General features: G+C 48.2%; 1 protein-coding gene and 1 long non-coding RNA gene across 2 annotated transcripts in view; both read left to right on the top strand.

Moving 5' to 3' along the window:
* The window catches only part of LOC311120698 (multidrug and toxin extrusion protein 1-like), a 70,802-nt gene that overhangs the window by 6,243 nt on the left and 42,059 nt on the right, over positions 1 to 22,500 (top strand). The window contains exons 7-11 of the mRNA XM_084195271.1: positions 236 to 333; positions 4,088 to 4,185; positions 10,804 to 10,917; positions 17,089 to 17,156; positions 19,705 to 19,813. Of these exons, the coding sequence (XP_084051397.1) occupies positions 236 to 333; positions 4,088 to 4,185; positions 10,804 to 10,917; positions 17,089 to 17,156; positions 19,705 to 19,813 (487 nt within the window). The remainder of the gene's footprint in view (positions 1 to 235; positions 334 to 4,087; positions 4,186 to 10,803; positions 10,918 to 17,088; positions 17,157 to 19,704; positions 19,814 to 22,500) is intronic.
* Positions 7,082 to 10,736, top strand: LOC311120700. The gene is made up of 4 exons (XR_014612181.1): positions 7,082 to 7,597; positions 7,703 to 8,542; positions 8,578 to 9,557; positions 9,628 to 10,736. It is a non-coding gene; the product is annotated as an uncharacterized lncRNA (long non-coding RNA).

Genomic DNA, 22,500 nt, shown 5'->3' with positions numbered 1-22,500 from the left:
AGATAGGTAATGTTGTGTCTTGTCCTGCAGGGTATCATCTGGCCTACAGTGAGATAGGTAATGTTGTGTCTTGTCCTGCAGGGTATCATCTGGCCTACAGTTAGATAGGTAATGTTGTGTCTTGTCCTGCAGGGTATCATCTGAACCTACAGTTAGATAGGTAATGTTGTGTCTTGTCCTGCAGGGTATCATCTGGCCTACAGTTAGATAGGTAATGTTGTGTCTTGTCCTGCAGGGTATCATCTGGCCTACCGTGATAGTAGGAGTGGTGGGGAACATTCTCAACGCTCTCATCAACTACATCTTCCTCTATGTGCTGGACCTGGGCGTGGCGTGAGTTACAATATTATAACAATAGTTATAAATATTATACTATACTATACTATATACAAACTATACTATATATATATACTATACTGTCTCCAACTCATACATACTGTACTATATACAGTTGAAGTCGGAAAGTTTACACACACCTTATCCAAATTCCCTGTCTTAGGTCAGTTAGGATCACCACTTTATTTTACGAATGTGAAATGTCAGAATAATAGTAGAGAGAATGATTTATTTCAGCTTGTATTTCTTTCATCACATTCCCAGTGGGTCAGACGTTTACATACACTCAATTAGTATTTGGTAGCATTGCCTTTAAATTGTTTAACTTGGGTCAAACGTTTCGGTTAGCCTTCCACAAGCTTCCCACAATAAGTAGGGTGAATTTTGGCCCATTCCTCCTGACAGAGCTGGTGTAACTGAGTCAGGTTTGTAGGCCTCCTTGCTCGCACACGCTTTTTCAGTTCTGCCCACACATTTTCTATAGGATTGAGGTCAGGGCTTTGTGATGGCCACTCCAATACCTTGACATTGTTGTCCTTAAGCCATTTTGCCACAACTTTGGAAGTATGCTTGGGGTCATTGTCCATTTGGAAGACCCATTTGCGACCAAGCTTTAACTTCCTGACTGATGTCTTGAGATGTTGCTTCAATATATCCACGTAATTTTCCTTCCTCATGATGTCATCTATTTTGTGAAGTGTACCAGTCCCTCCTGCAGCAAAACACCCCCACAGCATGATGCTGCCATCCCCGTGCTTCACGGTTGGGATGGTGTTCTTCGGCTTGCAAGCCCCCCCTTTTTCCTCCAAACATAACGATGGTCATTATGGCCAAACAGTTCTATTTTTGTTTCATCAGACCAGAGGACATTTCTCCAAAAAGTATGATCTTTGTCCCCATGTGCAGTTGCAAACCGTAGTCTGGCTTTTTTATGGCGGTTTTGGAGCAGTGGCTTCTTCTTTGCTGAGTGGCCTTTCAGATTATGTCGATATAGGACTCGTTTTACTGTGGATATAGATACTTTTGTACCTGTTTCCTCCAGCATCTTCACAAGGTCCTTTGCTGTTGTTCTGGGATTGATTTGCACTTTTTGCACCAAAGTACGTTCATCTCTAGGAGACAGAAAGCGTCTCCTTCCTGAGCGATATGACGGCTACGTGGTCCCATGGTGTTTATACTTGCGTACTATTGTTTGTACAGATGAACGTGGTACCTTCAGGCGTTTGGAAATTGCTCCCAAGGATAAACCAGAATTGTGGAGGTCTACCATTTTTTTTCTGAGGTCTTGGCTGATTTCTTTTGAAAAATAACTATAAAACCAGTCAGACAGATGGCAGCAAGCATGACGTTTTCTTTTGACTGAGCAAGCAGAGTCCCAGAGTGAGGAGCTTGATTAGTTTGATACCAGTATTAGGAGAGTTGGTGTGATAACCAGTATTAGGAGAGTTGGTGTGATAACCAGTATTAGGAGAGTTGGTGTGATAACCAGTATTAGGAGAGTTGGTGTGATAACCAGTATTAGGAGAGTTGGGGTGATAACCAGTATTAGGAGAGTTGGTGTGATAACCAGTATTAGGAGAGTTGGTGTGATAACCAGTATTAGGAGAGTTGGTGTGATAACCAGTATTAGGAGAGTTGGTGTGATAACCAGTATTAGGAGAGTTGGTGTGATAACCAGTATTAGGAGAGTTGGTGTGATAACCAGTATTAGGAGAGTTGGGGTGATAACCAGTATTAGGAGAGTTGGTGTGATAACCAGTATTAGGAGAGTTGGTGTGATAACCAGTATTAGGAGAGTTGGTGTGATAACCAGTATTAGGAGAGTTGGTGTGATAACCAGTATTAGGAGAGTTGGTGTGATAACCAGTATTAGGAGAGTTGGTGTGATAACCAGTATTAGGAGAGTTGGTGTGATAACCAGTATTAGGAGAGTTGGGGTGATAACCAGTATTAGGAGAGTTGGTGTGATAACCACCATGTTCTCTCTCTCCTCTGTCTCTGTCTGTCTCAGGGGTTCTATAATAACTAACTCCATCTCCCAGTACTACCTGACTATATACAATGAGGGAAAAAAGTATTTGATCCCCTGCTGATTTTGTAAATTTGTCAACTGACAAAGACATGATCAGTCTATAATTTTAATGGTAGGTTTATTTGAACAGTGAGAGACAGAATAACAACAAAAAAAATCCAGAAAAACGCATGTAAAAAATGTTATAAATTGATTTGCATTTTAATGAGGGAAATAAGTATTTGACCCCTCTGCAAAACATGACTTAGTACTTGGTGGCAAAACCCTTGTTGGCAATCACAGAGGTCAGACGTTTCTTGTAGTTGGCCACCAGGTTTGCACACATCTCAGGAGGGATTTTGTCCCACTCCTCTTTGCAGATCTTCTCCAAGTCATTAAGGTTTCGAGCCTGATGTTTGGCAACTCGAACGTTCAGCTCCCTCCACAGATTTTCTATGGGATTAAGGTCTGGAGACTGGCTAGGCCACTCCAGGACCTTAATGTGCTTCGTCTTGAGCCACTCCTTTGTTGCCTTGGCCGTGTGTTTTGGGTCATTGTCATGCTGGAATACCCATCCACAACCCATTTTCAATGCCCTGGCTGAGGGAAGGAGGTTCTCACTCAAGATTTGACGGTACATGGCCCCGTCCATCGTCCCTTTGATGCAGTGAAGTTGTCCTGTCCCCTTAGCAGAAAAACACCCCCAAAGCATAATGTTTCTACCTCCATGTTTGACGGTAGGGATGGTGTTCTTGGGGTCATAGGCAGCATTCCTCCTCCTCCAAACACGGCGAGTTGAGTTGATGCCAAAGAGCTCGATTTTGGTCTCATCTGACCACAACACTTTCACCCAGTTCTCCTCTGAATCATTCAGATGTTCATTGGCAAACTTCAGACGGGCCTGTATATGTGCTTTCTTGAGCAGGGGGACCTTGCGGGCGCTGCAGGATTTCAGTCCTTCACGGCGTAGTGTGTTACCAATTGTCTTCTTGGTGACTATGGTCCCAGCTGCCTTGAGATCATTGACAAGATCCTCCCGTGTAGTTCTGGGCTGATTCCTCACCGTTCTCATGATCATTGCAACTCCACGAGGTGAGATCTTGCATGGAGAGGCCGAGGGAGATTGACAGGTCTTTTGTGTTTCTTCCATTTGCGAATAATCGCACCAACTGTTGTCACCTTCTCACCAAGCTGCTTGGCGATGGTCTTGTAGCCCATTCCAGCCTTGTGTAGTTCTACAAATTGTCCCTGACATCCTTGGAGAGCTCTTTGGTCTTGGCCATGGTGGAGAGTTTGGAATCTGATTGATTGCTTCTGTGGACAGGTGTCTTTTATACAGGTAACAAGCTGAGATTAGGAGCACTCCCTTTAAGAGTGTGCTCCTAATCTCAGCTCGTTACCTGTATAAAAGACACCTGGGAGCCAGAAGTCTTTCTGATTGAGAGGGGTTCAAATACTTATTTCCCTCATTAAAATGCAAATCAATTTATACCATTTTTGACATGCGTTTTTCTGGATTTTTTTGTTGTTATTCTGTCTCTCACTGTTCAAATAAACCTACCATTAAAATTATAGACTGATCATGTCAGTGGGCAAACGTACAAAATCAGCAGGGGATCAAATACTTTTTTCCCTTACTGTATATCTCTATGTCTCTGTCTGTCTCAGTGGTTCTATAATAACTAACTCCATCTCCCAGTACTATCTGAATATATATCTCTCTGTCTCTGTCTGTCTCAGGGGTTCTGCAGCAGCCAACTCCATCTCCCAGTTCTCCCTGGCTGTCTTTCTCTACTGCTATATTGTCTGCCAGGGTCTGCACAAGGCCACCTGGGAAGGTATGTGTAACTCTTCCCCCTAACACCTAACCACAAGCACCTATTACCTACCCCCTAGCCCCTAACCTGTACCCTCAAAGGCAGTGAGCTCAGGGCAGATGTCCTCACCTGGCCTGCCCACGTTGAGCCTGGTGTCTCAGTGTAATAATAATATGTGACTAGGTGACTCTTTAACCACCTGCCTCTGGGAGAGAGGTCAGAACAGGATGGCTTTGTTCACGTTATGACGTAGTTTGCTCAGAGATGGTCTGTAATGTTATGGTTGTATTTGTGCTCCGGTCCCAGGCCAGAGTCCAGCTGTGTGTGAACGGATCATATATCTGAGAGAAGAGTAGCAGTCTGTTCTGTTCTACATGGTTTCCCAATCCTGCTCCTGGGGACCCAAATGGATTTATTTCTGGTTTTGCCGTAGCACTACCATACTTTATTCAACTAATCAGTGTATCATCAAGCTTTTAGTTTGAATCAATTGTGTAGCGCTAGGGCAAAAGCAAAAAAATATGGGTCCTTAGGACCAGGATTGGGAAACCCTATAGTACAAGGTTCTGTATCACTCCACTAACCTGCCATCTCAAAGGTTCTGTATCACTCCACTAACCTGCCATCTCAAAGGTTCTCTATCACTTCACTAACCTGCCATCTCAAAGGTTCTCTATCACTTCACTAACCTGCCATCTCAAAGGTTCTCTATCACTCCACTAACCTGCCATCTCAAAGGTTCTCTATCACTCCACTAACCTGCCATCTCAAAGGTTCTCTATCACTCCACTAACCTGCCACCTCAAAGGTTCTCTATCACTCCACTAACCTGCCACCTCAAAGGTTCTCTATCACTCCACTAACCTGCCATCTCAAAGGTTCTCTATCACTCCACTAACCTGCCATCTCAAAGGTTCTCTATCACTCCACTAACCTGCCATCTCAAAGGTTCTGTATCACTCCACTAACCTGCCATCTCAAAGGTTCTCTACCACTCCACTAACCTGCCATCTCAAAGGTTCTCTATCACTCCACTAACCTGCCATCTCAAAGGTTCTCTATCACTCCACTAACCTGCCATCTCAAAGGTTCTCTATCACTCCACTAACCTGCCATCTCAAAGGTTCTCTACCACTCCACTAACCTGCCATCTCAAAGGTTCTCTATCACTCCACTAACCTGCCATCTCAAAGGTTCTGTATCACTCCACTAACCTGCCATCTCAAAGGTTCTCTACCACTCCACTAACCTGCCATCTCAAAGGTTCTCTATCACTCCACTAACCTGCCATCTCAAAGGTTCTCTATCACTCCACTAACCTGCCATCTCAAAGGTTCTCTATCACTCCACTAACCTGCCATCTCAAAGGTTCTGTATCACTCCACTAACCTGCCATCTCAAAGGTTCTCTATCACTCCACTAACCTGCCATCTCAAAGGTTCTCTATCACTCCACTAACCTGCCATCTCAAAGGTTCTCTATCACTCCACTAACCTGCCATCTCAAAGGTTCTCTATCACTCCACTAACCTGCCATCTCAAAGGTTCTCTATCACTCCACTAACCTGCCATCTCAAAGGTTCTGTATCACTCCACTAACCTGCCATCTCAAAGGTTCTCTATCACTCCACTAACCTGCCATCTTAAAGGTTCTGTATCACTCCACTAACCTGCCATATCAAAGGTTCTCTATCACTCCACTAACCTGCCATCTTAAAGGTTCTCTATCACTCCACTAACCTGCCATCTCAAAGGTTCTCTATCACTCCACTAACCTGCCATCTCAAAGGTTCTCTATCACTCCACTAACCTGCCATCTCAAAGGTTCTGTATCACTCCACTAACCTGCCATCTCAAAGGTTCTCTATCACTCCACTAACCTGCCATCTCAAAGGTTCTCTATCACTCCACTAACCTGCCATCTCAAAGGTTCTCTATCACTCCACTAACCTGCCATCTCAAAGGTTCTCTATCACTCCACTAACCTGCCATCTCAAAGGTTCTCTACCACTCCACTAACCTGCCATCTCAAATGTTCTGTATCACTCCACTAACCTGCCATCTCAAAGGTTCTCTATCACTCCACTAACCTGCCATCTCAAAGGTTCTGTATCACTCCACTAACCTGCCATCTCAAAGGTTCTCTATCACTCCACTAACCTGCCATCTCAAAGGTTCTCTATCACTTCACTAACCTGCCATCTCAAAGGTTCTCTATCACTCCACTAACCTGCCATCTCAAAGGTTCTCTATCACTCCACTAACCTGCCATCTCAAAGGTTCTCTATCACTCCACTAACCTGCCTTCTCAAAGGTTCTGTATCACTCCACTAACCTGCCATCTCAAAGGTTCTCTATCACTCCACTAACCTGCCATCTCAAAGGTTCTCTATCACTCCACTAACCTGCCATCTCAAAGGTTCTCTATCACTCCACTAACCTGCCATCTCAAAGGTTCTCTATCACTCCACTAACCTGCCATCTCAAAGGTTCTCTATCACTCCACTAACCTGCCATCTCAAAGGTTCTCTATCACTCCACTAACCTGCCATCTCAAAGGTTCTCTATCACTCCACTAACCTGCCATCTCAAAGGTTCTCTATCACTCCACTAACCTGCCATCTCAAAGGTTCTCTATCACTCCACTAACCTGCCATCTCAAAGGTTCTCTATCACTCCACTAACCTGCCTTCTCAAAGGTTCTGTATCACTCCACTAACCTGCCATCTCAAAGGTTCTCTATCACTCCACTAACCTGCCATCTCAAAGGTTCTCTACCACTCCACTAACCTGCCATCTCAAAGGTTCTCTATCACTCCACTAACCTGCCATCTCAAAGGTTCTCTATCACTCCACTAACCTGCCATCTCAAAGGTTCTCTATCACTCCACTAACCTGCCATCTCATAGGTTCTCTATCACTCCACTAACCTGCCATCTCAAAGGTTCTCTATCACTCCACTAACCTGCCATCTCAAAGGTTCTGTATCACTCCACTAACCTGCCATCTCAAAGGTTCTCTATCACTCCACTAACCTGCCATCTCAAAGGTTCTGTATCACTCCACTAACCTGCCATCTCAAAGGTTCTCTATCACTCCACTAACCTGCCATCTCAAAGGTTCTCTATCACTCCACTAACCTGCCATCTTAAAGGTTCTGTATCACTCCACTAACCTGCCATCTCAAAGGTTCTCTATCACTCCACTAACCTGCCATCTCAAAGGTTCTCTACCACTCCACTAACCTGCCATCTCAAAGGTTCTCTATCACTCCACTAACCTGCCATCTCAAAGGTTCTCTATCACTCCACTAACCTGCCACCTCAAAGGTTCTCTATCACTCCACTAACCTGCCATCTCAAAGGTTCTCTATCACTCCACTAACCTGCCATCTCAAAGGTTCTGTATCACTCCACTAACCTGCCATCTCAAAGGTTCTCTATCACTCCACTAACCTGCCATCTCAAAGGTTCTCTACCACTCCACTAACCTGCCATCTCAAAGGTTCTCTATCACTCCACTAACCTGCCTTCTCAAAGGTTCTGTATCACTCCACTAACCTGCCATCTCAAAGGTTCTCTATCACTCCACTAACCTGCCATCTCAAAGGTTCTCTACCACTCCACTAACCTGCCATCTCAAAGGTTCTCTATCACTCCACTAACCTGCCATCTCAAAGGTTCTGTATCACTCCACTAACCTGCCATCTCAAAGGTTCTCTATCACTCCACTAACCTGCCATCTCAAAGGTTCTCTATCACTCCACTAACCTGCCATCTCAAAGGTTCTCTATCACTCCACTAACCTGCCACCTCAAAGGTTCTCTATCACTCCACTAACCTGCCATCTCAAAGGTTCTCTATCACTCCACTAACCTGCCATCTCAAAGGTTCTCTATCACTCCACTAACCTGCCATCTCAAAGGTTCTCTATCACTCCACTAACCTGCCATCTCAAAGGTTCTCTATCACTCCACTAACCTGCCATCTCAAAGGTTCTCTATCACTCCACTAACCTGCCATCTCAAAGGTTCTCTATCACTCCACTAACCTGCCATCTCAAAGGTTCTGTATCACTCCACTAACCTGCCATCTCAAAGGTTCTGTATCACTCCACTAACCTGCCATCTCAAAGGTTCTGTATCACTCCACTAACCTGCCATCTCAAAGGTTCTCTATCACTCCACTAACCTGCCATCTCAAAGGTTCTCTATCACTCCACTAACCTGCCATCTTAAAGGTTCTGTATCACTCCACTAACCTGCCATCTCAAAGGTTCTCTATCACTCCACTAACCTGCCATCTCAAAGGTTCTCTACCACTCCACTAACCTGCCATCTCAAAGGTTCTCTATCACTCCACTAACCTGCCATCTCAAAGGTTCTCTATCACTCCACTAACCTGCCATCTCAAAGGTTCTGTATCACTCCACTAACCTGCCATCTCAAAGGTTCTCTATCACTCCACTAACCTGCCATCTCAAAGGTTCTCTATCACTCCACTAACCTGCCATCTCAAAGGTTCTCTATCACTCCACTAACCTGCCATCTCAAAGGTTCTCTATCACTCCACTAACCTGCCATCTCAAAGGTTCTCTATCACTCCACTAACCTGCCATCTCAAAGGTTCTGTATCACTCCACTAACCTGCCATCTCAAAGGTTCTCTATCACTCCACTAACCTGCCACCTCAAAGGTTCTGTATCACTCCACTAACCTGCCATCTCAAAGGTTCTCTATCACTCCACTAACCTGCCATCTCAAAGGTTCTCTATCACTCCACTAACCTGCCATCTCAAAGGTTCTCTATCACTCCACTAACCTGCCATCTCAAAGGTTCTCTATCACTCCACTAACCTGCCATCTCAAAGGTTCTCTATCACTCCACTAACCTGCCATCTCAAAGGTTCTCTATCACTCCACTAACCTGCCATCTCAAAGGTTCTCTATCACTCCACTAACCTGCCATCTCAAAGGTTCTCTATCACTCCACTAACCTGCCATCTCAAAGGTTCTCTATCACTCCACTAACCTGCCATCTCAAAGGTTCTCTACCACTCCACTAACCTGCCATCTCAAAGGTTCTCTATCACTCCACTAACCTGCCATCTCAAAGGTTCTGTATCACTCCACTAACCTGCCATCTCAAAGGTTCTCTATCACTCCACTAACCTGCCATCTCAAAGGTTCTCTATCACTCCACTAACCTGCCATCTCAAAGGTTCTCTATCACTCCACTAACCTGCCACCTCAAAGGTTCTCTATCACTCCACTAACCTGCCATCTCAAAGGTTCTCTATCACTCCACTAACCTGCCATCTCAAAGGTTCTCTACCACTCCACTAACCTGCCATCTCAAAGGTTCTCTATCACTCCACTAACCTGCCATCTCAAAGGTTCTCTATCACTCCACTAACCTGCCATCTGAAAGGTTCTCTATCACTCCACTAACCTGCCATCTCAAAGGTTCTGTATCACTCCACTAACCTGCCATCTCAAAGGTTCTCTATCACTCCACTAACCTGCCATCTCAAAGGTTCTGTATCACTCCACTAACCTGCCATCTCAAAGGTTCTCTATCACTCCACTAACCTGCCATCTCAAAGGTTCTCTATCACTTCACTAACCTGCCATCTCAAAGGTTCTCTATCACTCCACTAACCTGCCATCTCAAAGGTTCTGTATCACTCCACTAACCTGCCATCTCAAAGGTTCTGTATCACTCCACTAACCTGCCATCTGAAAGGTTCTCTATCACTCCACTAACCTGCCACCTCAAAGGTTCTCTATCACTCCACTAACCTGCCATCTCAAAGGTTCTCTATCACTCCACTAACCTGCCATCTCAAAGGTTCTCTATCACTCCACTAACCTGCCATCTGAAAGGTTCTCTATCACTCCACTAACCTGCCATCTCAAAGGTTCTCTATCACTCCACTAACCTGCCATCTCAAAGGTTCTCTATCACTCCACTAACCTGCCATCTCAAAGGTTCTGTATCACTCCACTAACCTGCCATCTCAAAGGTTCTCTATCACTCCACTAACCTGCCATCTCAAAGGTTCTCTATCACTCCACTAACCTGCCATCTCAAAGGTTCTCTATCACTCCACTAACCTGCCATCTCAAAGGTTCTCTATCACTCCACTAACCTGCCATCTCAAAGGTTCTCTATCACTTCACTAACCTGCCATCTCAAAGGTTCTCTATCACTCCACTAACCTGCCATCTCAAAGGTTCTGTATCACTCCACTAACCTGCCATCTCAAAGGTTCTGTATCACTCCACTAACCTGCCATCTCAAAGGTTCTCTATCACTCCACTAACCTGCCATCTCAAAGGTTCTCTATCACTCCACTAACCTGCCATCTCAAAGGTTCTCTATCACTCCACTAACCTGCCATCTCAAAGGTTCTGTATCACTCCACTAACCTGCCATCTCAAAGGTTCTCTATCACTCCACTAACCTGCCATCTCAAAGGTTCTCTATCACTCCACTAACCTGCCATCTCAAAGGTTCTCTATCACTCCACTAACCTGCCATCTCAAAGGTTCTCTATCACTCCACTAACCTGCCATCTATGCATTCTGGGAAGTTTCTATTGGTGGGGGTATGTGTGATTCCTGACCTCTCACCCCTAGGATGGTCAGCTGACTGCCTGCAGGAGTGGGGACAGTTCATCAAGCTGGCCATCCCAAGTATGCTGATGCTGTGTCTGGAATGGTGGACCTATGAGATCGGAGGCTTCCTGGCAGGTACTGTTGTTATAACATATTATTATTATTATTATTATTATTATTATTATTATTATTAATACTGGATATGTCCAAAATGACACCCTATTCCATCGTTTCCCAAACATGGTTCTCGGGACCCCAAGGGGCGTTTAATTTTTTGCCCTAACACTACACAGCTGATTTAAATGATCAAAGCTTGATGATGAGTTGGTTATTTGAATCAGCTGTGTAGTCCCCCCCCAAAAAAATAAAAAAATAAATAAAAATAAAAAAACATTGTAAAGTGGTTATCCCACTGGCTATAAGGTGAATGCACCTATTTGTAAGTCGCTCTGGATAAGAGCGTCTGCTAAATGACGTAAATGTAAATGAAATGTAATGCTAGGGCAAAAACCAAAAAGTGCACCCCTTAAGGTCCCGAGGACCGAGTTTGGGAAACCCTGTCCTATTCCCTATGTAGAGCCCCACAATGGAAGTGTCATAAGACCCATAAAACCTAGCGGTCAAACAGGGAAATGGTTCCAATCCTTTTTCCACCATTCATTTTTCTCCCTCTCTCCCCCTCTCCCCTCTCTCCCAATCTCCCCTCTCTCCTCATCTCCCCCCTCTCTCCCTATCTCCTCATCTCCCGTCTCTCCCTCTCTCCCCCTCTCCCCTCTCTCCCCCTCTCCCTCTCTCCTCATCTCCCCCCTCTCTCCCTCTCTCCCTCTCTCCCTCTCTCCTCATCTCCCGTCTCTCCCTCTCTCCCCCTCTACCCTCTCTGCTCTCTTCCCCTCTCCCTCTCTCCTCATCTCCCGTCTCTCCCTCTCTCCCCCTCTCCCCTCTCTCCCATCTCCTCTCTCCCCCTCTCTCCCCTCTCTCCTCCCTCTCTCTTCATCTCCCGTCTCTCCCTCTCTCCCCCTCTACCCCTCTCCCTCTCTCCTCATCTCCCCCCTCTCCAATCTCTCTCTCCCTCTTTCCCTCTCTCCCTCTCTCCTCATCTCCTCCCTCTCTCCTCATCTCTCCCCTCTCTCGCTCCCTCCCTCTCGCCCCTCTCTCCCTCTCCCGTCTCTCCCCTTTCTCCCCTCTCTCCTTCTTTCCATTCTCCCTCTCTCCTCATCTCCCCCCTCTCTCTCTCCCTCTCTCCCTCGCTCCTCATCTCCCCCCTCTCCCCCTCTCTCCTCATCTCCCCCCTCGCCCCCTTCTCTCCTCATCTCCTCATCTCCACCTCTCTCACCTCTCTCCCCTCTCTCCTCTTCTCCCCCCTCTCACCTCTCTCCCCTCTCTCCCTATCTCCCTCTCTCCTCATCTCACTCTCTCCCCTCTCTCCTCATCTCCCCCCCTCTCCCTCTCTCCTCATCTCCCCTCTTTCCCTCTCGCCCCTCTCTCCTCATCTCCCCCCTTTCTCTCTCTCTCACCTCTCCCCCCTCTCTCACCTCTCCCCCCTCTCTCCCTCTCGCCCCTCTCACCTCTGTCCCTCTCTTCTCATCTCCCCCCTCTATCCCTCTCTCACCTCTCTCTCTCTCCACGTCTCTCCTCTCTCCTCATCTCCCCCTTCTCTCCTCATCTCCCCATTCTCCCCTCTCTCCTCATCTCTCCCCTCTCCCCTCCTCTCCCTCTCTCCATCTCCCCTCTCTCCCTCTCTCCTCATCTCCCCCTCTCTCCTCATCTCCCCCTCTCTCCCTCTCTCCTCATCTCTCACCTCTCTCCCTCTCTCCTCATCTTCCCTCTCTCCTCATCTTCCCTCTCTCCTCCTCTCCCTCTCTCCCTCTCCCCTCTCTCCCTCTCTCCTCATCTCCCCCTCTCTCCTCATCTCCCCCTCATCTCCCATCTCCCCCTCTCTCCTCATCTCCCCCTCTCTCCTCATCTCCCCCTCTCTCCTCATCTCCCCCTCTCTCCCCCTCTCCTCATCTCTCCCCTCTCTCCCTCTCTCCTCATCTCCCCCTCTCTCCTCATCTCCCCCTCTCTCCTCATCTCCCCCTCTCTCCTCATCTCTCCCTCTCTCTCCCCTCTCTCCCTCTCTCCTCCTCTCCCCTCTCTCCCTCTCTCCCTCTCTCCTCATGTCCCCCTCTCTCCTCATCTCCACCTCTCTCTCCTTTCTCTCCTCTTCTCCCCCCTATCTCACCTCTCTCCCCTCTCTCCCCTTTCTCCCTCTCTCCCTCTCCCCTCATCTCCCACCTCTCTCACCTCGCTCCCTTTCTCCCCTCATCTCTCCTCATCTCCCCCCTCTCCCTCTCTCTCCTCATCTCCTCCTTCTCTCCCTCTGTCTCTCCCTCCCCTCTCCCCTCTCTCCTCATCTCCCCCCTCTCCCCTCTCTCCTCATCTCCAATCTCTCTCCCTCTCTCCTCATCTCCTGTCTCTCGCCCTCCCCCTACCCCTCCCTCTATCTCCCGTATTTCCCTCTATTCCTCTCTCACATCTCTCCCTCTCTCACATCTCTCCTTCTCTCCCCTCTCTCTCCTCATCTCCTCCCTCTCTCCTTCTCTCACCTTTATCCCTCTCTCCCCTCTCTCCCCTGTCTCCCTCTCTCCCTCTCTCACCTCTCCCCTCTCTCCCTCTCTCCCTCTCGCCCCTCTCTCCTCATCTCCCCCCTTTCTCGCTATCTCACCTCTCGCCCCTCTCTCCCTCGCTCCTCATCTCCCCCTCTCACTCTCTCCCCTCTCTCACTCTCTCCCCTCTCTCCTCATCTCCCCCCTCTCTCCCCTCTCACCTCTGTCCCTCTCTTCTCATCTCCCCCCTCGCTCACCTCTCTCTCTCCACCTCTCCTCTCTCCTCATCTCCCCCCTTCTCTCCTCATCTCTCCCCTCTCTCCCTCTCTCCTCATCTCCCCTCTCTCCTCCTCTCTCCTCATCTCCTCATCTCCCCCTCTCTCTCTCTCTCCTCATCTCTCTCCTCTCCTCATCTCCCCCTTCTCCTCTCCCTCTCTCCCTCTCCCCTCTCTCCCTCTCTCCTCATCTCCCCCTTCTCTCCTCATCTCCCCCCTCTCTCCCCTCTCTCCTCATCTCCCCTCTCTCCCTCTCTCCTCATCTCTCCCCTCTCTCCCTCTCTCCTCATCTCCCCTCTCTCCTCCTCTCCCTCTCTCCCTTTCTCCTCATCTCCTCATCTCCCCCTCTCTCTCTCTCTCCTCATCTCTCTCCTCTCCTCATCTCCCCCCTCTCCTCTCCCTCTCTCCCTCTCCTCATCTCTCTCCTCTCTCCTCATCTCCCTCTCCCCTCTCTCCCTCTCTCATCATCTCCCTCTCTCTCCCCATCTCCCTCTCTCCTCATCTCTCCCCTCTCTCCCTCTCTCCTCATCTCCCCCTCTCTCCTCATATCCCACTCATCTCCCCCTCTCTCCTCATATCCCCCTCATCTCCCCCCTCTCCTCTCCCCTCTCTCCCTCTCTCCTCATCTCTCCCCTCTCTCCTCATCTCCCTCTCTCATCATCTCTCCCTCTCTCCTCATCTCCCCCTCTCTCCTCATATCCCCCTCTCTCCCTCTCTCCTCATCTCTCCCCTCTCTCCCTCTCTCCTCATCTCCCCTCTCTCCTCCTCTCCCTCTCTCCCTCTACCCTCTCTCCCTCTGTCCTCATGTCCCCCTCTCTCCTCATCTCCATCTCTCTCACCTCTCTCCCCTCTCTCCTCTTCTCCCCCCTCTCTCACCTCTCTCCCCTCTCTCCTCATCTCCCCCTCTCTCCCCTCTCTCCTCATCTCCCCTCTCTCACCTCTCTCCCCTCTCTCCCTCTCTCCCCTCTCTCCTCTTCTCCCCCTCTCTCACCTCTCTCCCCTCTCCCCTCTCTCACCTCTCTCCCTCTCTCCCCTCTCTCCTCATCTCCCCCCTCTCTCCCCTCTCTCCTCATCTCCACTTCTCTCACCTCTCTCCCCTCTCTCCTCCTCTCCCCCCTCTCTCCCCTCTCTCCTCATCTCCCCCCTCTCTCCCTATCTATCCTCATCTCCCCCTTCTCTCCCTCCCCTCTCTCCCCTCTCTCCCTCTCTCCTCATCTCCCCCCTCCCTCTCTCCTCATCTCCCCTCTCTCCCTCTCTCCTCATCTCTCCCTCACTCCTCATCTCTCCCTCTCTCCTTCTCTCCTCATCTCTCCCCTCTCCTCATCTCCCCCTCTCTCCCTCTCTCCCTCTCTATCCTCATCTCCCCCTTCTCTCCCTCCCCTCTTTCCCTCTCTCCTCATCTCTCCCCCTCCCTCTCTCCTCATCTCCCGTCTCTCCCTCTCTCCCTCTCTCCTCATCTCTCCTTCTCTCCTCATCTCTCCCCTCTCTCCCTCGCTCCTCATCTCCCCCTCTCACTCTCTCCCCTCTCTCCCTCTCTCCCCTCTCACCTCTGTCCCTCTCTTCTCATCTCCCCCCTCTCCCCCTCGCTCACCTCTCTCTCTCTCTCCACCTCTCCTCTCTCCTCATCTCCCCCCTTCTCTCCTCATCTCTCCCCTCTCTCCCTCTCTCCTCATCTCCCCCCTCTCTCATCTCGCCCCTCTCTCCCTCTCTCCCCCTCTCTCCCCCCTCTCTCATCTCCCCCCTCTCTCATCTCTCCCTCTTGCCCCTCTCTCTTTCTCTCTCCCCTCTCTCTTGCTCTCTCCCCTCTCTCCCTCTCGCCCCTCTCTCTTGCTCTCTCCCCTCTCTACCTCGCTCCCCTCTCTCCTTCTCTCCTCATCTCCTCCCTCTCTCCCCTCTCTCCCTCTCTCCCTCTCTCCTCATCTCCCCCTCTCTCCTCCTCTCCCTCTCTCCCTCTCCTCTCCCTCTCTCCTCATCTCCCCCTCTCTCCTCATCTCCCCTCATCTCCCCTCTCTCCCTCTCCCATCTCCCCCTCTCTCCTCATCCCCCTCTCTCTCCTCATCTCCCCCTCTCTCCTCATCTCCCCCTTCTCTCTCTCCCCTCTCTCCCCTCTCTCCTCATCTCCCCCCTCTCTCTCTCTCTCTCTATCCTCATCTCCCCCTTCTCTCCCTCCCCTCTCTCCCTTCTCTATCCTCTCTCCCTCTCTCCTCATCTCCCCCCTCCCTCTCTCCTCATCTCCTGTCTCTCCCTCTCTCCCCCTCTCCTCATCTCTCCTTCTCTCTCCCTTTCGCCCCTCTCTCTTGCTCTCTCCCCTCTCTCCCTCTCTCCTAATCTCTCCCTCTCTCCCTCTCTCCTAATCTCTCCCCTCTCTCCCTCTCTCCTCATCTCCCCCTCGCTCATCTCGCCCCTCTCTCCCTCTCTCCCCCTCTCTCCCTCTCTCCTCATCTCCCCCCTCTCCCCTCTCTCCCTCTCGCCCCTCTCTCTTACTCTCCCCCCTCTCTCACCTTTCACCTCTTTCCCCTCTCCCTCTCTCCCTCTCTTCTCATCTCCCCCCTCTTTCCCCTCTCCCTCTCTCCCTCTCTTCTCATCTCCCCCCTCTCTCCCGCTCTCCCTCTCTCCCTCTCTCCCTCTCCACCTCTCTCACCTCTCTCCCTCTCTCCCTCTCTCCTCATCTCCCCCCTCTCTCCTCATCTCCCCCTTTCTCCATCTCTCCCCTCTCTCCTCATCTCCCTCTCTCCCCTCTCTCCTCATCTCCCCTCTCTCCCCCTCTCCTCATCTCCTCCCTCTCTCCCTCTCTCCTCATCTCCCCTCTCTCCCCCTCTCCTCATCTCCTCCCTCTCTCCCCATCTCCCTCTCTCCCCTCTCTCCTCATCTCCCCTCTCTCCCTCTCTCCTCATCTCCCCCTCTCTCCCTCTCTCCCCTCTCTCCTCATCTCCCCCTCTCTCCCCTCTCTCCTCATCTCCCCTCTCTCCCCCTCTCCTCATCTCCTCCCTCTCTCCCTCTCTCCTCATCTCCCCCTCTCTCTCCTCATCTCCCCCTCTCTCACCTCACTCCCCTCTCTCCCTCTCTCCCCTCTCTCCTCATCTCCCCCCTCTCTCCCCTCTCTCCCCTCTATCCTCATCTCCCCCTCTCTCCCCTCTCTCCTCATCTCCCCTCTCTCCCCCTCTCCTCATCTCCTCCCTCTCTCCCTCTCTCCTCATCTCCCCCTCTCTCTCCTCATCTCCCCCTCTCTCACCTCACTCCCCTCTCTCCCTCTCTCCCCTCTCTCCTCATCTCCCCCCTCTCTCCCCTCTCTCCCCTCTATCCTCATCTCCCCTCTCTCCCCTTTCTCCCTCTCTCCCTGTCATCTCCCCCCTCTCCCCCCTCTCTCCCCATCTCCTCATCTCGTCCCTCTCTCCCTCCCCCTCTCCGCCCTCTCTCCCTCATCTTCCCTCTCTTCCCTCTCTCAGGTCTTATCAGTGAGGTGGAGTTGGGGGCTCAGTCTGTTGTATATCAGCTAGCTACCATCACCTACATGGTAACAGCACACTGTATATCAGCTAGTTACCATGGTAACATCACACTGTATATCAGCTAGCTACCATCACCTACATGGTAACGTCACACTGTATATCAGCTAGTTACCATGGTAACATCACACTGTATATCAGCTAGCTACCATCACCTACATGGTAACATCACACTGTATATCAGCTAGTTACCATGGTAACATCACACTGTATATAAGCTAGTTACCATCACCTACATGGTAACATCACACTGTATATAAGCTAGTTACCATCACCTACATGGTAACATCACACTGTATATCAGCTAGTTACCATCACCTACATGGTAACATCACACTGTATATCAGCTAGTTACCATCACCTACATGGTAACATCACACTGTATATCAGCTAGTTACCATGGTAACATCACACTGTATATCAGCTAGCTACCATCACCTACATGGTAACATCACACTGTATATCAGCTAGTTACCATCACCTACATGGTAACATCACACTGTATATCAGCTAGTTACCATCACCTACAATGTATGCACGCATGACTGTAAGTCGCTTTGGATAAAAGCGTCTGCTAAATGGCATATTATTATTATTATTATTATGGTAACATCACACTGTATATAAGCTAGTTACCATGGTGACATCACACTGTATATAAGCTAGTTACCATGGTGACATCACACTAAGATACACTACAACATGACATGTAAAACAAAATGTTAAATCATTAATAAGAAGTTAAATTATAGTGTTAATAAAAACCTACAGTTGAAGTCGGACGTTTACATACACCTTAGCCATATACATTTAAACTCAGTTTTTCACAATTCCTCACATCTAATCCTAGTAGAAATGTCCTGTCTTAAATCAGTTAGGATCACCACTTAATTTTAAGAATGTGAAATGTTAGAATAATAGTAGAGAGAATGATTTATTTCAGCTTTTATTTCTTTCATCACATTCCCAGTGGGTCAGAAGTTAACACACACTCAATTAGCATTTGGTAGCATTGCCTTTAAATTGTTTAACTTGGGTCAAACGTTTCGGGTAGCCTTCCACAAGCTTCCCACAATAAGCTGGGTGAATTTTGGCCCATTCCTCCTGACAGAGCTGGTGTAAGTGAGTCAGGTTTGTAGGCCTCCTTGCTCGCACACGCTTTTTCAGTTCTGCCCACAAATGTTCTAAAGGATTGAGGTCAGGACTTTGTGATGGCCACTCCAATACTTTGACTTTGTTGTCCTTAAGCCATTTTGCCACAACTTTGGAAGTGTGCTTGGGGTCATTGTCCATTTGGAAGACCCATTTGCGACCAAGCTTTAACTTCCTGACTGAGGTCTTGAGATGTTGCTTCAATATATCCACATAATTTTCCTTCCTCATGATGCCATCTATTTTGTGAAGTGCACCAGTCCCTCCTGCAGCAAAGCACCCCCACAGCATGATGCTGCCACCCCTGTTCTTCACGGTTGGGATGGTGTTCTTCGGGCTTGCAAGCCCCCCCTTTTTCCTCCAAACATAACGATGGTCATTATGGCCAAACAGTTCTATTTTTGTTTCATCAGACCAGAGGATATTTCTCCAAAAAGTGCGATCTTTGTCCCCATTTGCAGTTGCAAACCGTAGTCTGGCTTTTTTATGGTGGTTTTGGAGCAGTGGCTTCTTCCTTGCTGAGCGGCCTTTCAGGTTATGTCGATATAGGACTCGTTTTACTGTGGATATAGATACTTTTGTACCTTTTTCCTCCAGCATCTTCACAAGGTCCTTTGCTGTTGTTCTGGGATTGATTTGCACTTTTCGCACCAAAGTACATTCATCTCTAGGAGACAGAACGCGTCTCCCTCCTGAGCGGTATGACGGCTGCGTGGTCCCATGGTGTTTATACTTGCGTACTATTGTTTGTACAGATGAACGTGGTACCTTCAGGCGTTTGGAAATTTCTCCCAAGGATGAACCAGACTTGTGGAGGTGTACAATTTCTTTTCTGAGGTCTTGGCTGATTTCTTTTGATTTTCCCATGTTGTCAAGCAAAGAGGCACTGAGTTTGAAGGTAGGCCTTGAAATACATCCACAGGTACACCTCCAATTGACTCAAATTATGTCAATTAGCCTATCAGAAGCGTCTAAAGCCATGACATCATTTTCTGGAATTTTCCAAGCTGTTTAAAGGCACAGACAACTTAGTGTATGTAAACTTCTGACCTACTGGAATTGTGATACAGTGAATTATAAGTGAAATAATCTGTCTGTAAACAATTGTTGGAAAAATTACTTGTGTCATGCACAAAGTAGATGTCCTAACCGACTTGCCAAAACTATAGTTTGTTAACAAGAAATTTGTGGAGTGGTTGAAAAACAAGTTTTAATGACTCCAACCTAAGTGTATGTAAACTTTCGACTTCAACTGTATATTGCTTAGTTTTCTAGCTCACATCTCTCTCCTCTCTCCCTCTCCCCTCTCTCTCTCTGTCTCTCTCTCTTCTCTCCATATCTCTGTCTCTCCCTCCTCTCTCTCTCTCTGTCTCTCTCTCTTCTCTCCATATCTTCCTCTCTCAGTTCCCCCTTGGTTTCTCAGTAGCAGCTAGTGTGAGGGTGGGCAACGCTCTGGGAGCAGGGAACACAGAACAGGCCAAGCTGTCTGGGAAGGTTGCCTCCATTTGTACACGTACGTACCAGCAACCAGCTACTAGTGAGGCTAACCAGGGCTCTAAAATGGGCTATGATCTTTTAACTGTTTGGGTTAGAAACAAGCAGTTTTCACTGTAGTAATGGTGTAAGCTCTCTGGAAACAACGGTACAGCCAAGCGTTATTATACAACAATTATCTGGGCAATTATTATTTTCTATGCACTGGTGCACCCATATAAAAATTCCAGGTCGCACAGCAAAATATCAAGGAGCACATGTGACCAAAATGGTCGCAATTTAGAGCCCTGAGGCTAACAAGTACGAGTTGCTAACTAACCAACCACTGTTAGCGAGGCTAACCGTATCAGCAGCTAGGTTAAGACAGACAAGCTGATACCTAGCTTGGCCTTGAGATACGTTTCAAATCAAATCAAATCAAATCAAATTTTATTGGTCACATGCGCCGAATACAACAGGTGCAGACATTACAGTGAAATGCTTACTTACAGCCCTTAACCAACAGTGCATTTATTTTAAACAAAAAAGTAAGAATAAAACAACAACAAAAAAGTGTTGAGAAAAAAAGAGCAGAAGTAAAAATAAAGTGACAGTAGGGAGGCTATATATACAATAGAATAAAGTGACAGTAGGGAGGCTATATATACAGGGGGGTACCGTTGCATAGTCAATGTGCGGGGGCACCGGCTAGTTGAGGTAGTTGAGGTAATATGTACATGTGGGTAGAGTTAAAGTGACTATGCATAAATACTTAACAGAGTAGCAGCAGCGTAAAAAGTATGGGGTGGGGGGGCAGTGCAAATAGTCCGGGTAGCCATGATTAGCTGTTCAGGAGTCTTATGGCTTGGGGGTAGAAGCTGTTGAGAAGTCTTTTGGACCTAGACTTGGCACTCCGGTACCGCTTGCCGTGCGGTAGCAGAGAGAACAGTCTATGACTAGGGTGACTGGAGTCTTTGACAATTTTGAGGGCCTTCCTCTGACACCGCCTGGTATAGAGGTCCTGGATGGCAGGGAGCTTTGCCCCTGTGATGTACTGGGCCGTAAGCACTACCCTCTGTAGTGCCTTGCGGTCAGAGGCCAAGCAGTTGCCATACCAGGCGGTGATGCAACCAGTCAGGATGCTCTCGATGGTGCAGCTGTAGAATTTTTTGAGGATCTGAGGACCCATGCCAAATCTTTTCGTACCAGAGACTCTTAACTGTAACTGAGGTGTCAGTAAGAACACTTACACATATTATGGCAACTATAGGAAAGACCATCTACACTGAGTTTACAAAAATTAGGAACACCTGGTCTTTCCATGACATAGACTGACCTGGTTTGTAAACTCAGTGTAGATGGTCTTTCCTATAGTTGCCATAATATGAATTATTGTTTTCTGGTAAAAAACAGGAGTTGCATGCAGAAACGTTGGTTAGGTTTACCCGTTAAACCCGGTTAGGTTTACCCATTAAACCCGGTTAGGTTTACCCGTTAAACCCGGTTAGGTTTACCCGTTAAACCCGGTTAGGTTTACCCGTTAAACCCGGTTAGGTTTACCCGTTAAACCCGGTTAGGTTTACCCGTTTAAACCCGGTTAGGTTTACCCGTTTAAACCCGGTTAGGTTTACCCGTTAAACCCGGTTAGGTTTACCCATTAAATTGTTGGGAGTATACAGTGCATACGGAAAGTATTCAGACCCCTTGACATTTTCCACATTTTGTTACGTTACAGCCTTATTCTGAAATTGATTAAATCGTTTATTTCCCTCATCACTCTACACACAATACCCCATAATGCAAAGCAAGAACAGGTTTTTAGAAATGTTTGCAAATTTATAAAGAATAGGAAACTGATATCAGATTTACATAAGAATTCAGACCCTTTACTCAGTACTTTGTTGAAGCACTTTTGGCAGCGATTACAGCCTTGAGTCTTCTTGGGTATGATGCTACAAGCTTGGCATACCTGTATTTGGGGAGTGGCTGGGCCACTCAAGGACATTCAGAGACTAGTCCCGAAGCCACTCCTACATTGTCTTGGCTGTGTGCTTAGGGACATTGTCCTGTTGTTAGGTGAACCTTCGCCCCAGCCTGAGGTCCTGAGAAGGTTTCATCAAGGATATCTCTGTACTAGTCTCCCAGACCCTGCCACTGAAAAACATCCCCACAGGATGATGCTGCCACCACCATGCTTCACCGTAGGGATGGTGCCAGGTTTCCTCCAGTCGTGACGCTTGGCATTCAGGCCAAAGAGTTCAATCTTGGTTTCATCAGACCAGAGAATCTTGTTTCTCATGGTCTGAGAGTCGTTAGGTGCCTTTTGGCAAACTCCAAGCGGGCTGTCATGTGCCTTTTTACTGAGGAGTGGCTTCCGTCTGGTCACTCTACCATAAAGGCCTGATTGGTGGAGTGCTGCAGAGATGGTTGTCCTTCTGGAAGTTTCTCCCATCTCCACAGAGGAACTCTAGAGCTCTGTCAGAGTGACCATCGGGTTCTTGGTCACCTCCCTGACCAAGGCCCTTCTCCCCTGATTGCTCAGTTTGGCCGGGCGGCAAATTCTAGGAAAAGTATTTGTGGTTCCAAACATCTACCATTTAAGAATGATGGAGGCCACTGTGTTCTTGGGAACCTTCAATGCTGCAGATATTTCTTGTTACCTTTCCCCAGATCTGTGCCTCGACACAATTCTGTCTCGGAGCTGTACGGACAATTCCTTTGACCACA

Source organism: Coregonus lavaretus, assembly GCF_964263955.1.
Source record: "Coregonus lavaretus genome assembly, contig: HAP1_SCAFFOLD_1097, whole genome shotgun sequence".
NCBI classification, from domain to species: Eukaryota; Metazoa; Chordata; class Actinopteri; order Salmoniformes; family Salmonidae; genus Coregonus; species Coregonus lavaretus.
This window is presented reverse-complemented; position numbering and strand designations above follow the sequence as displayed.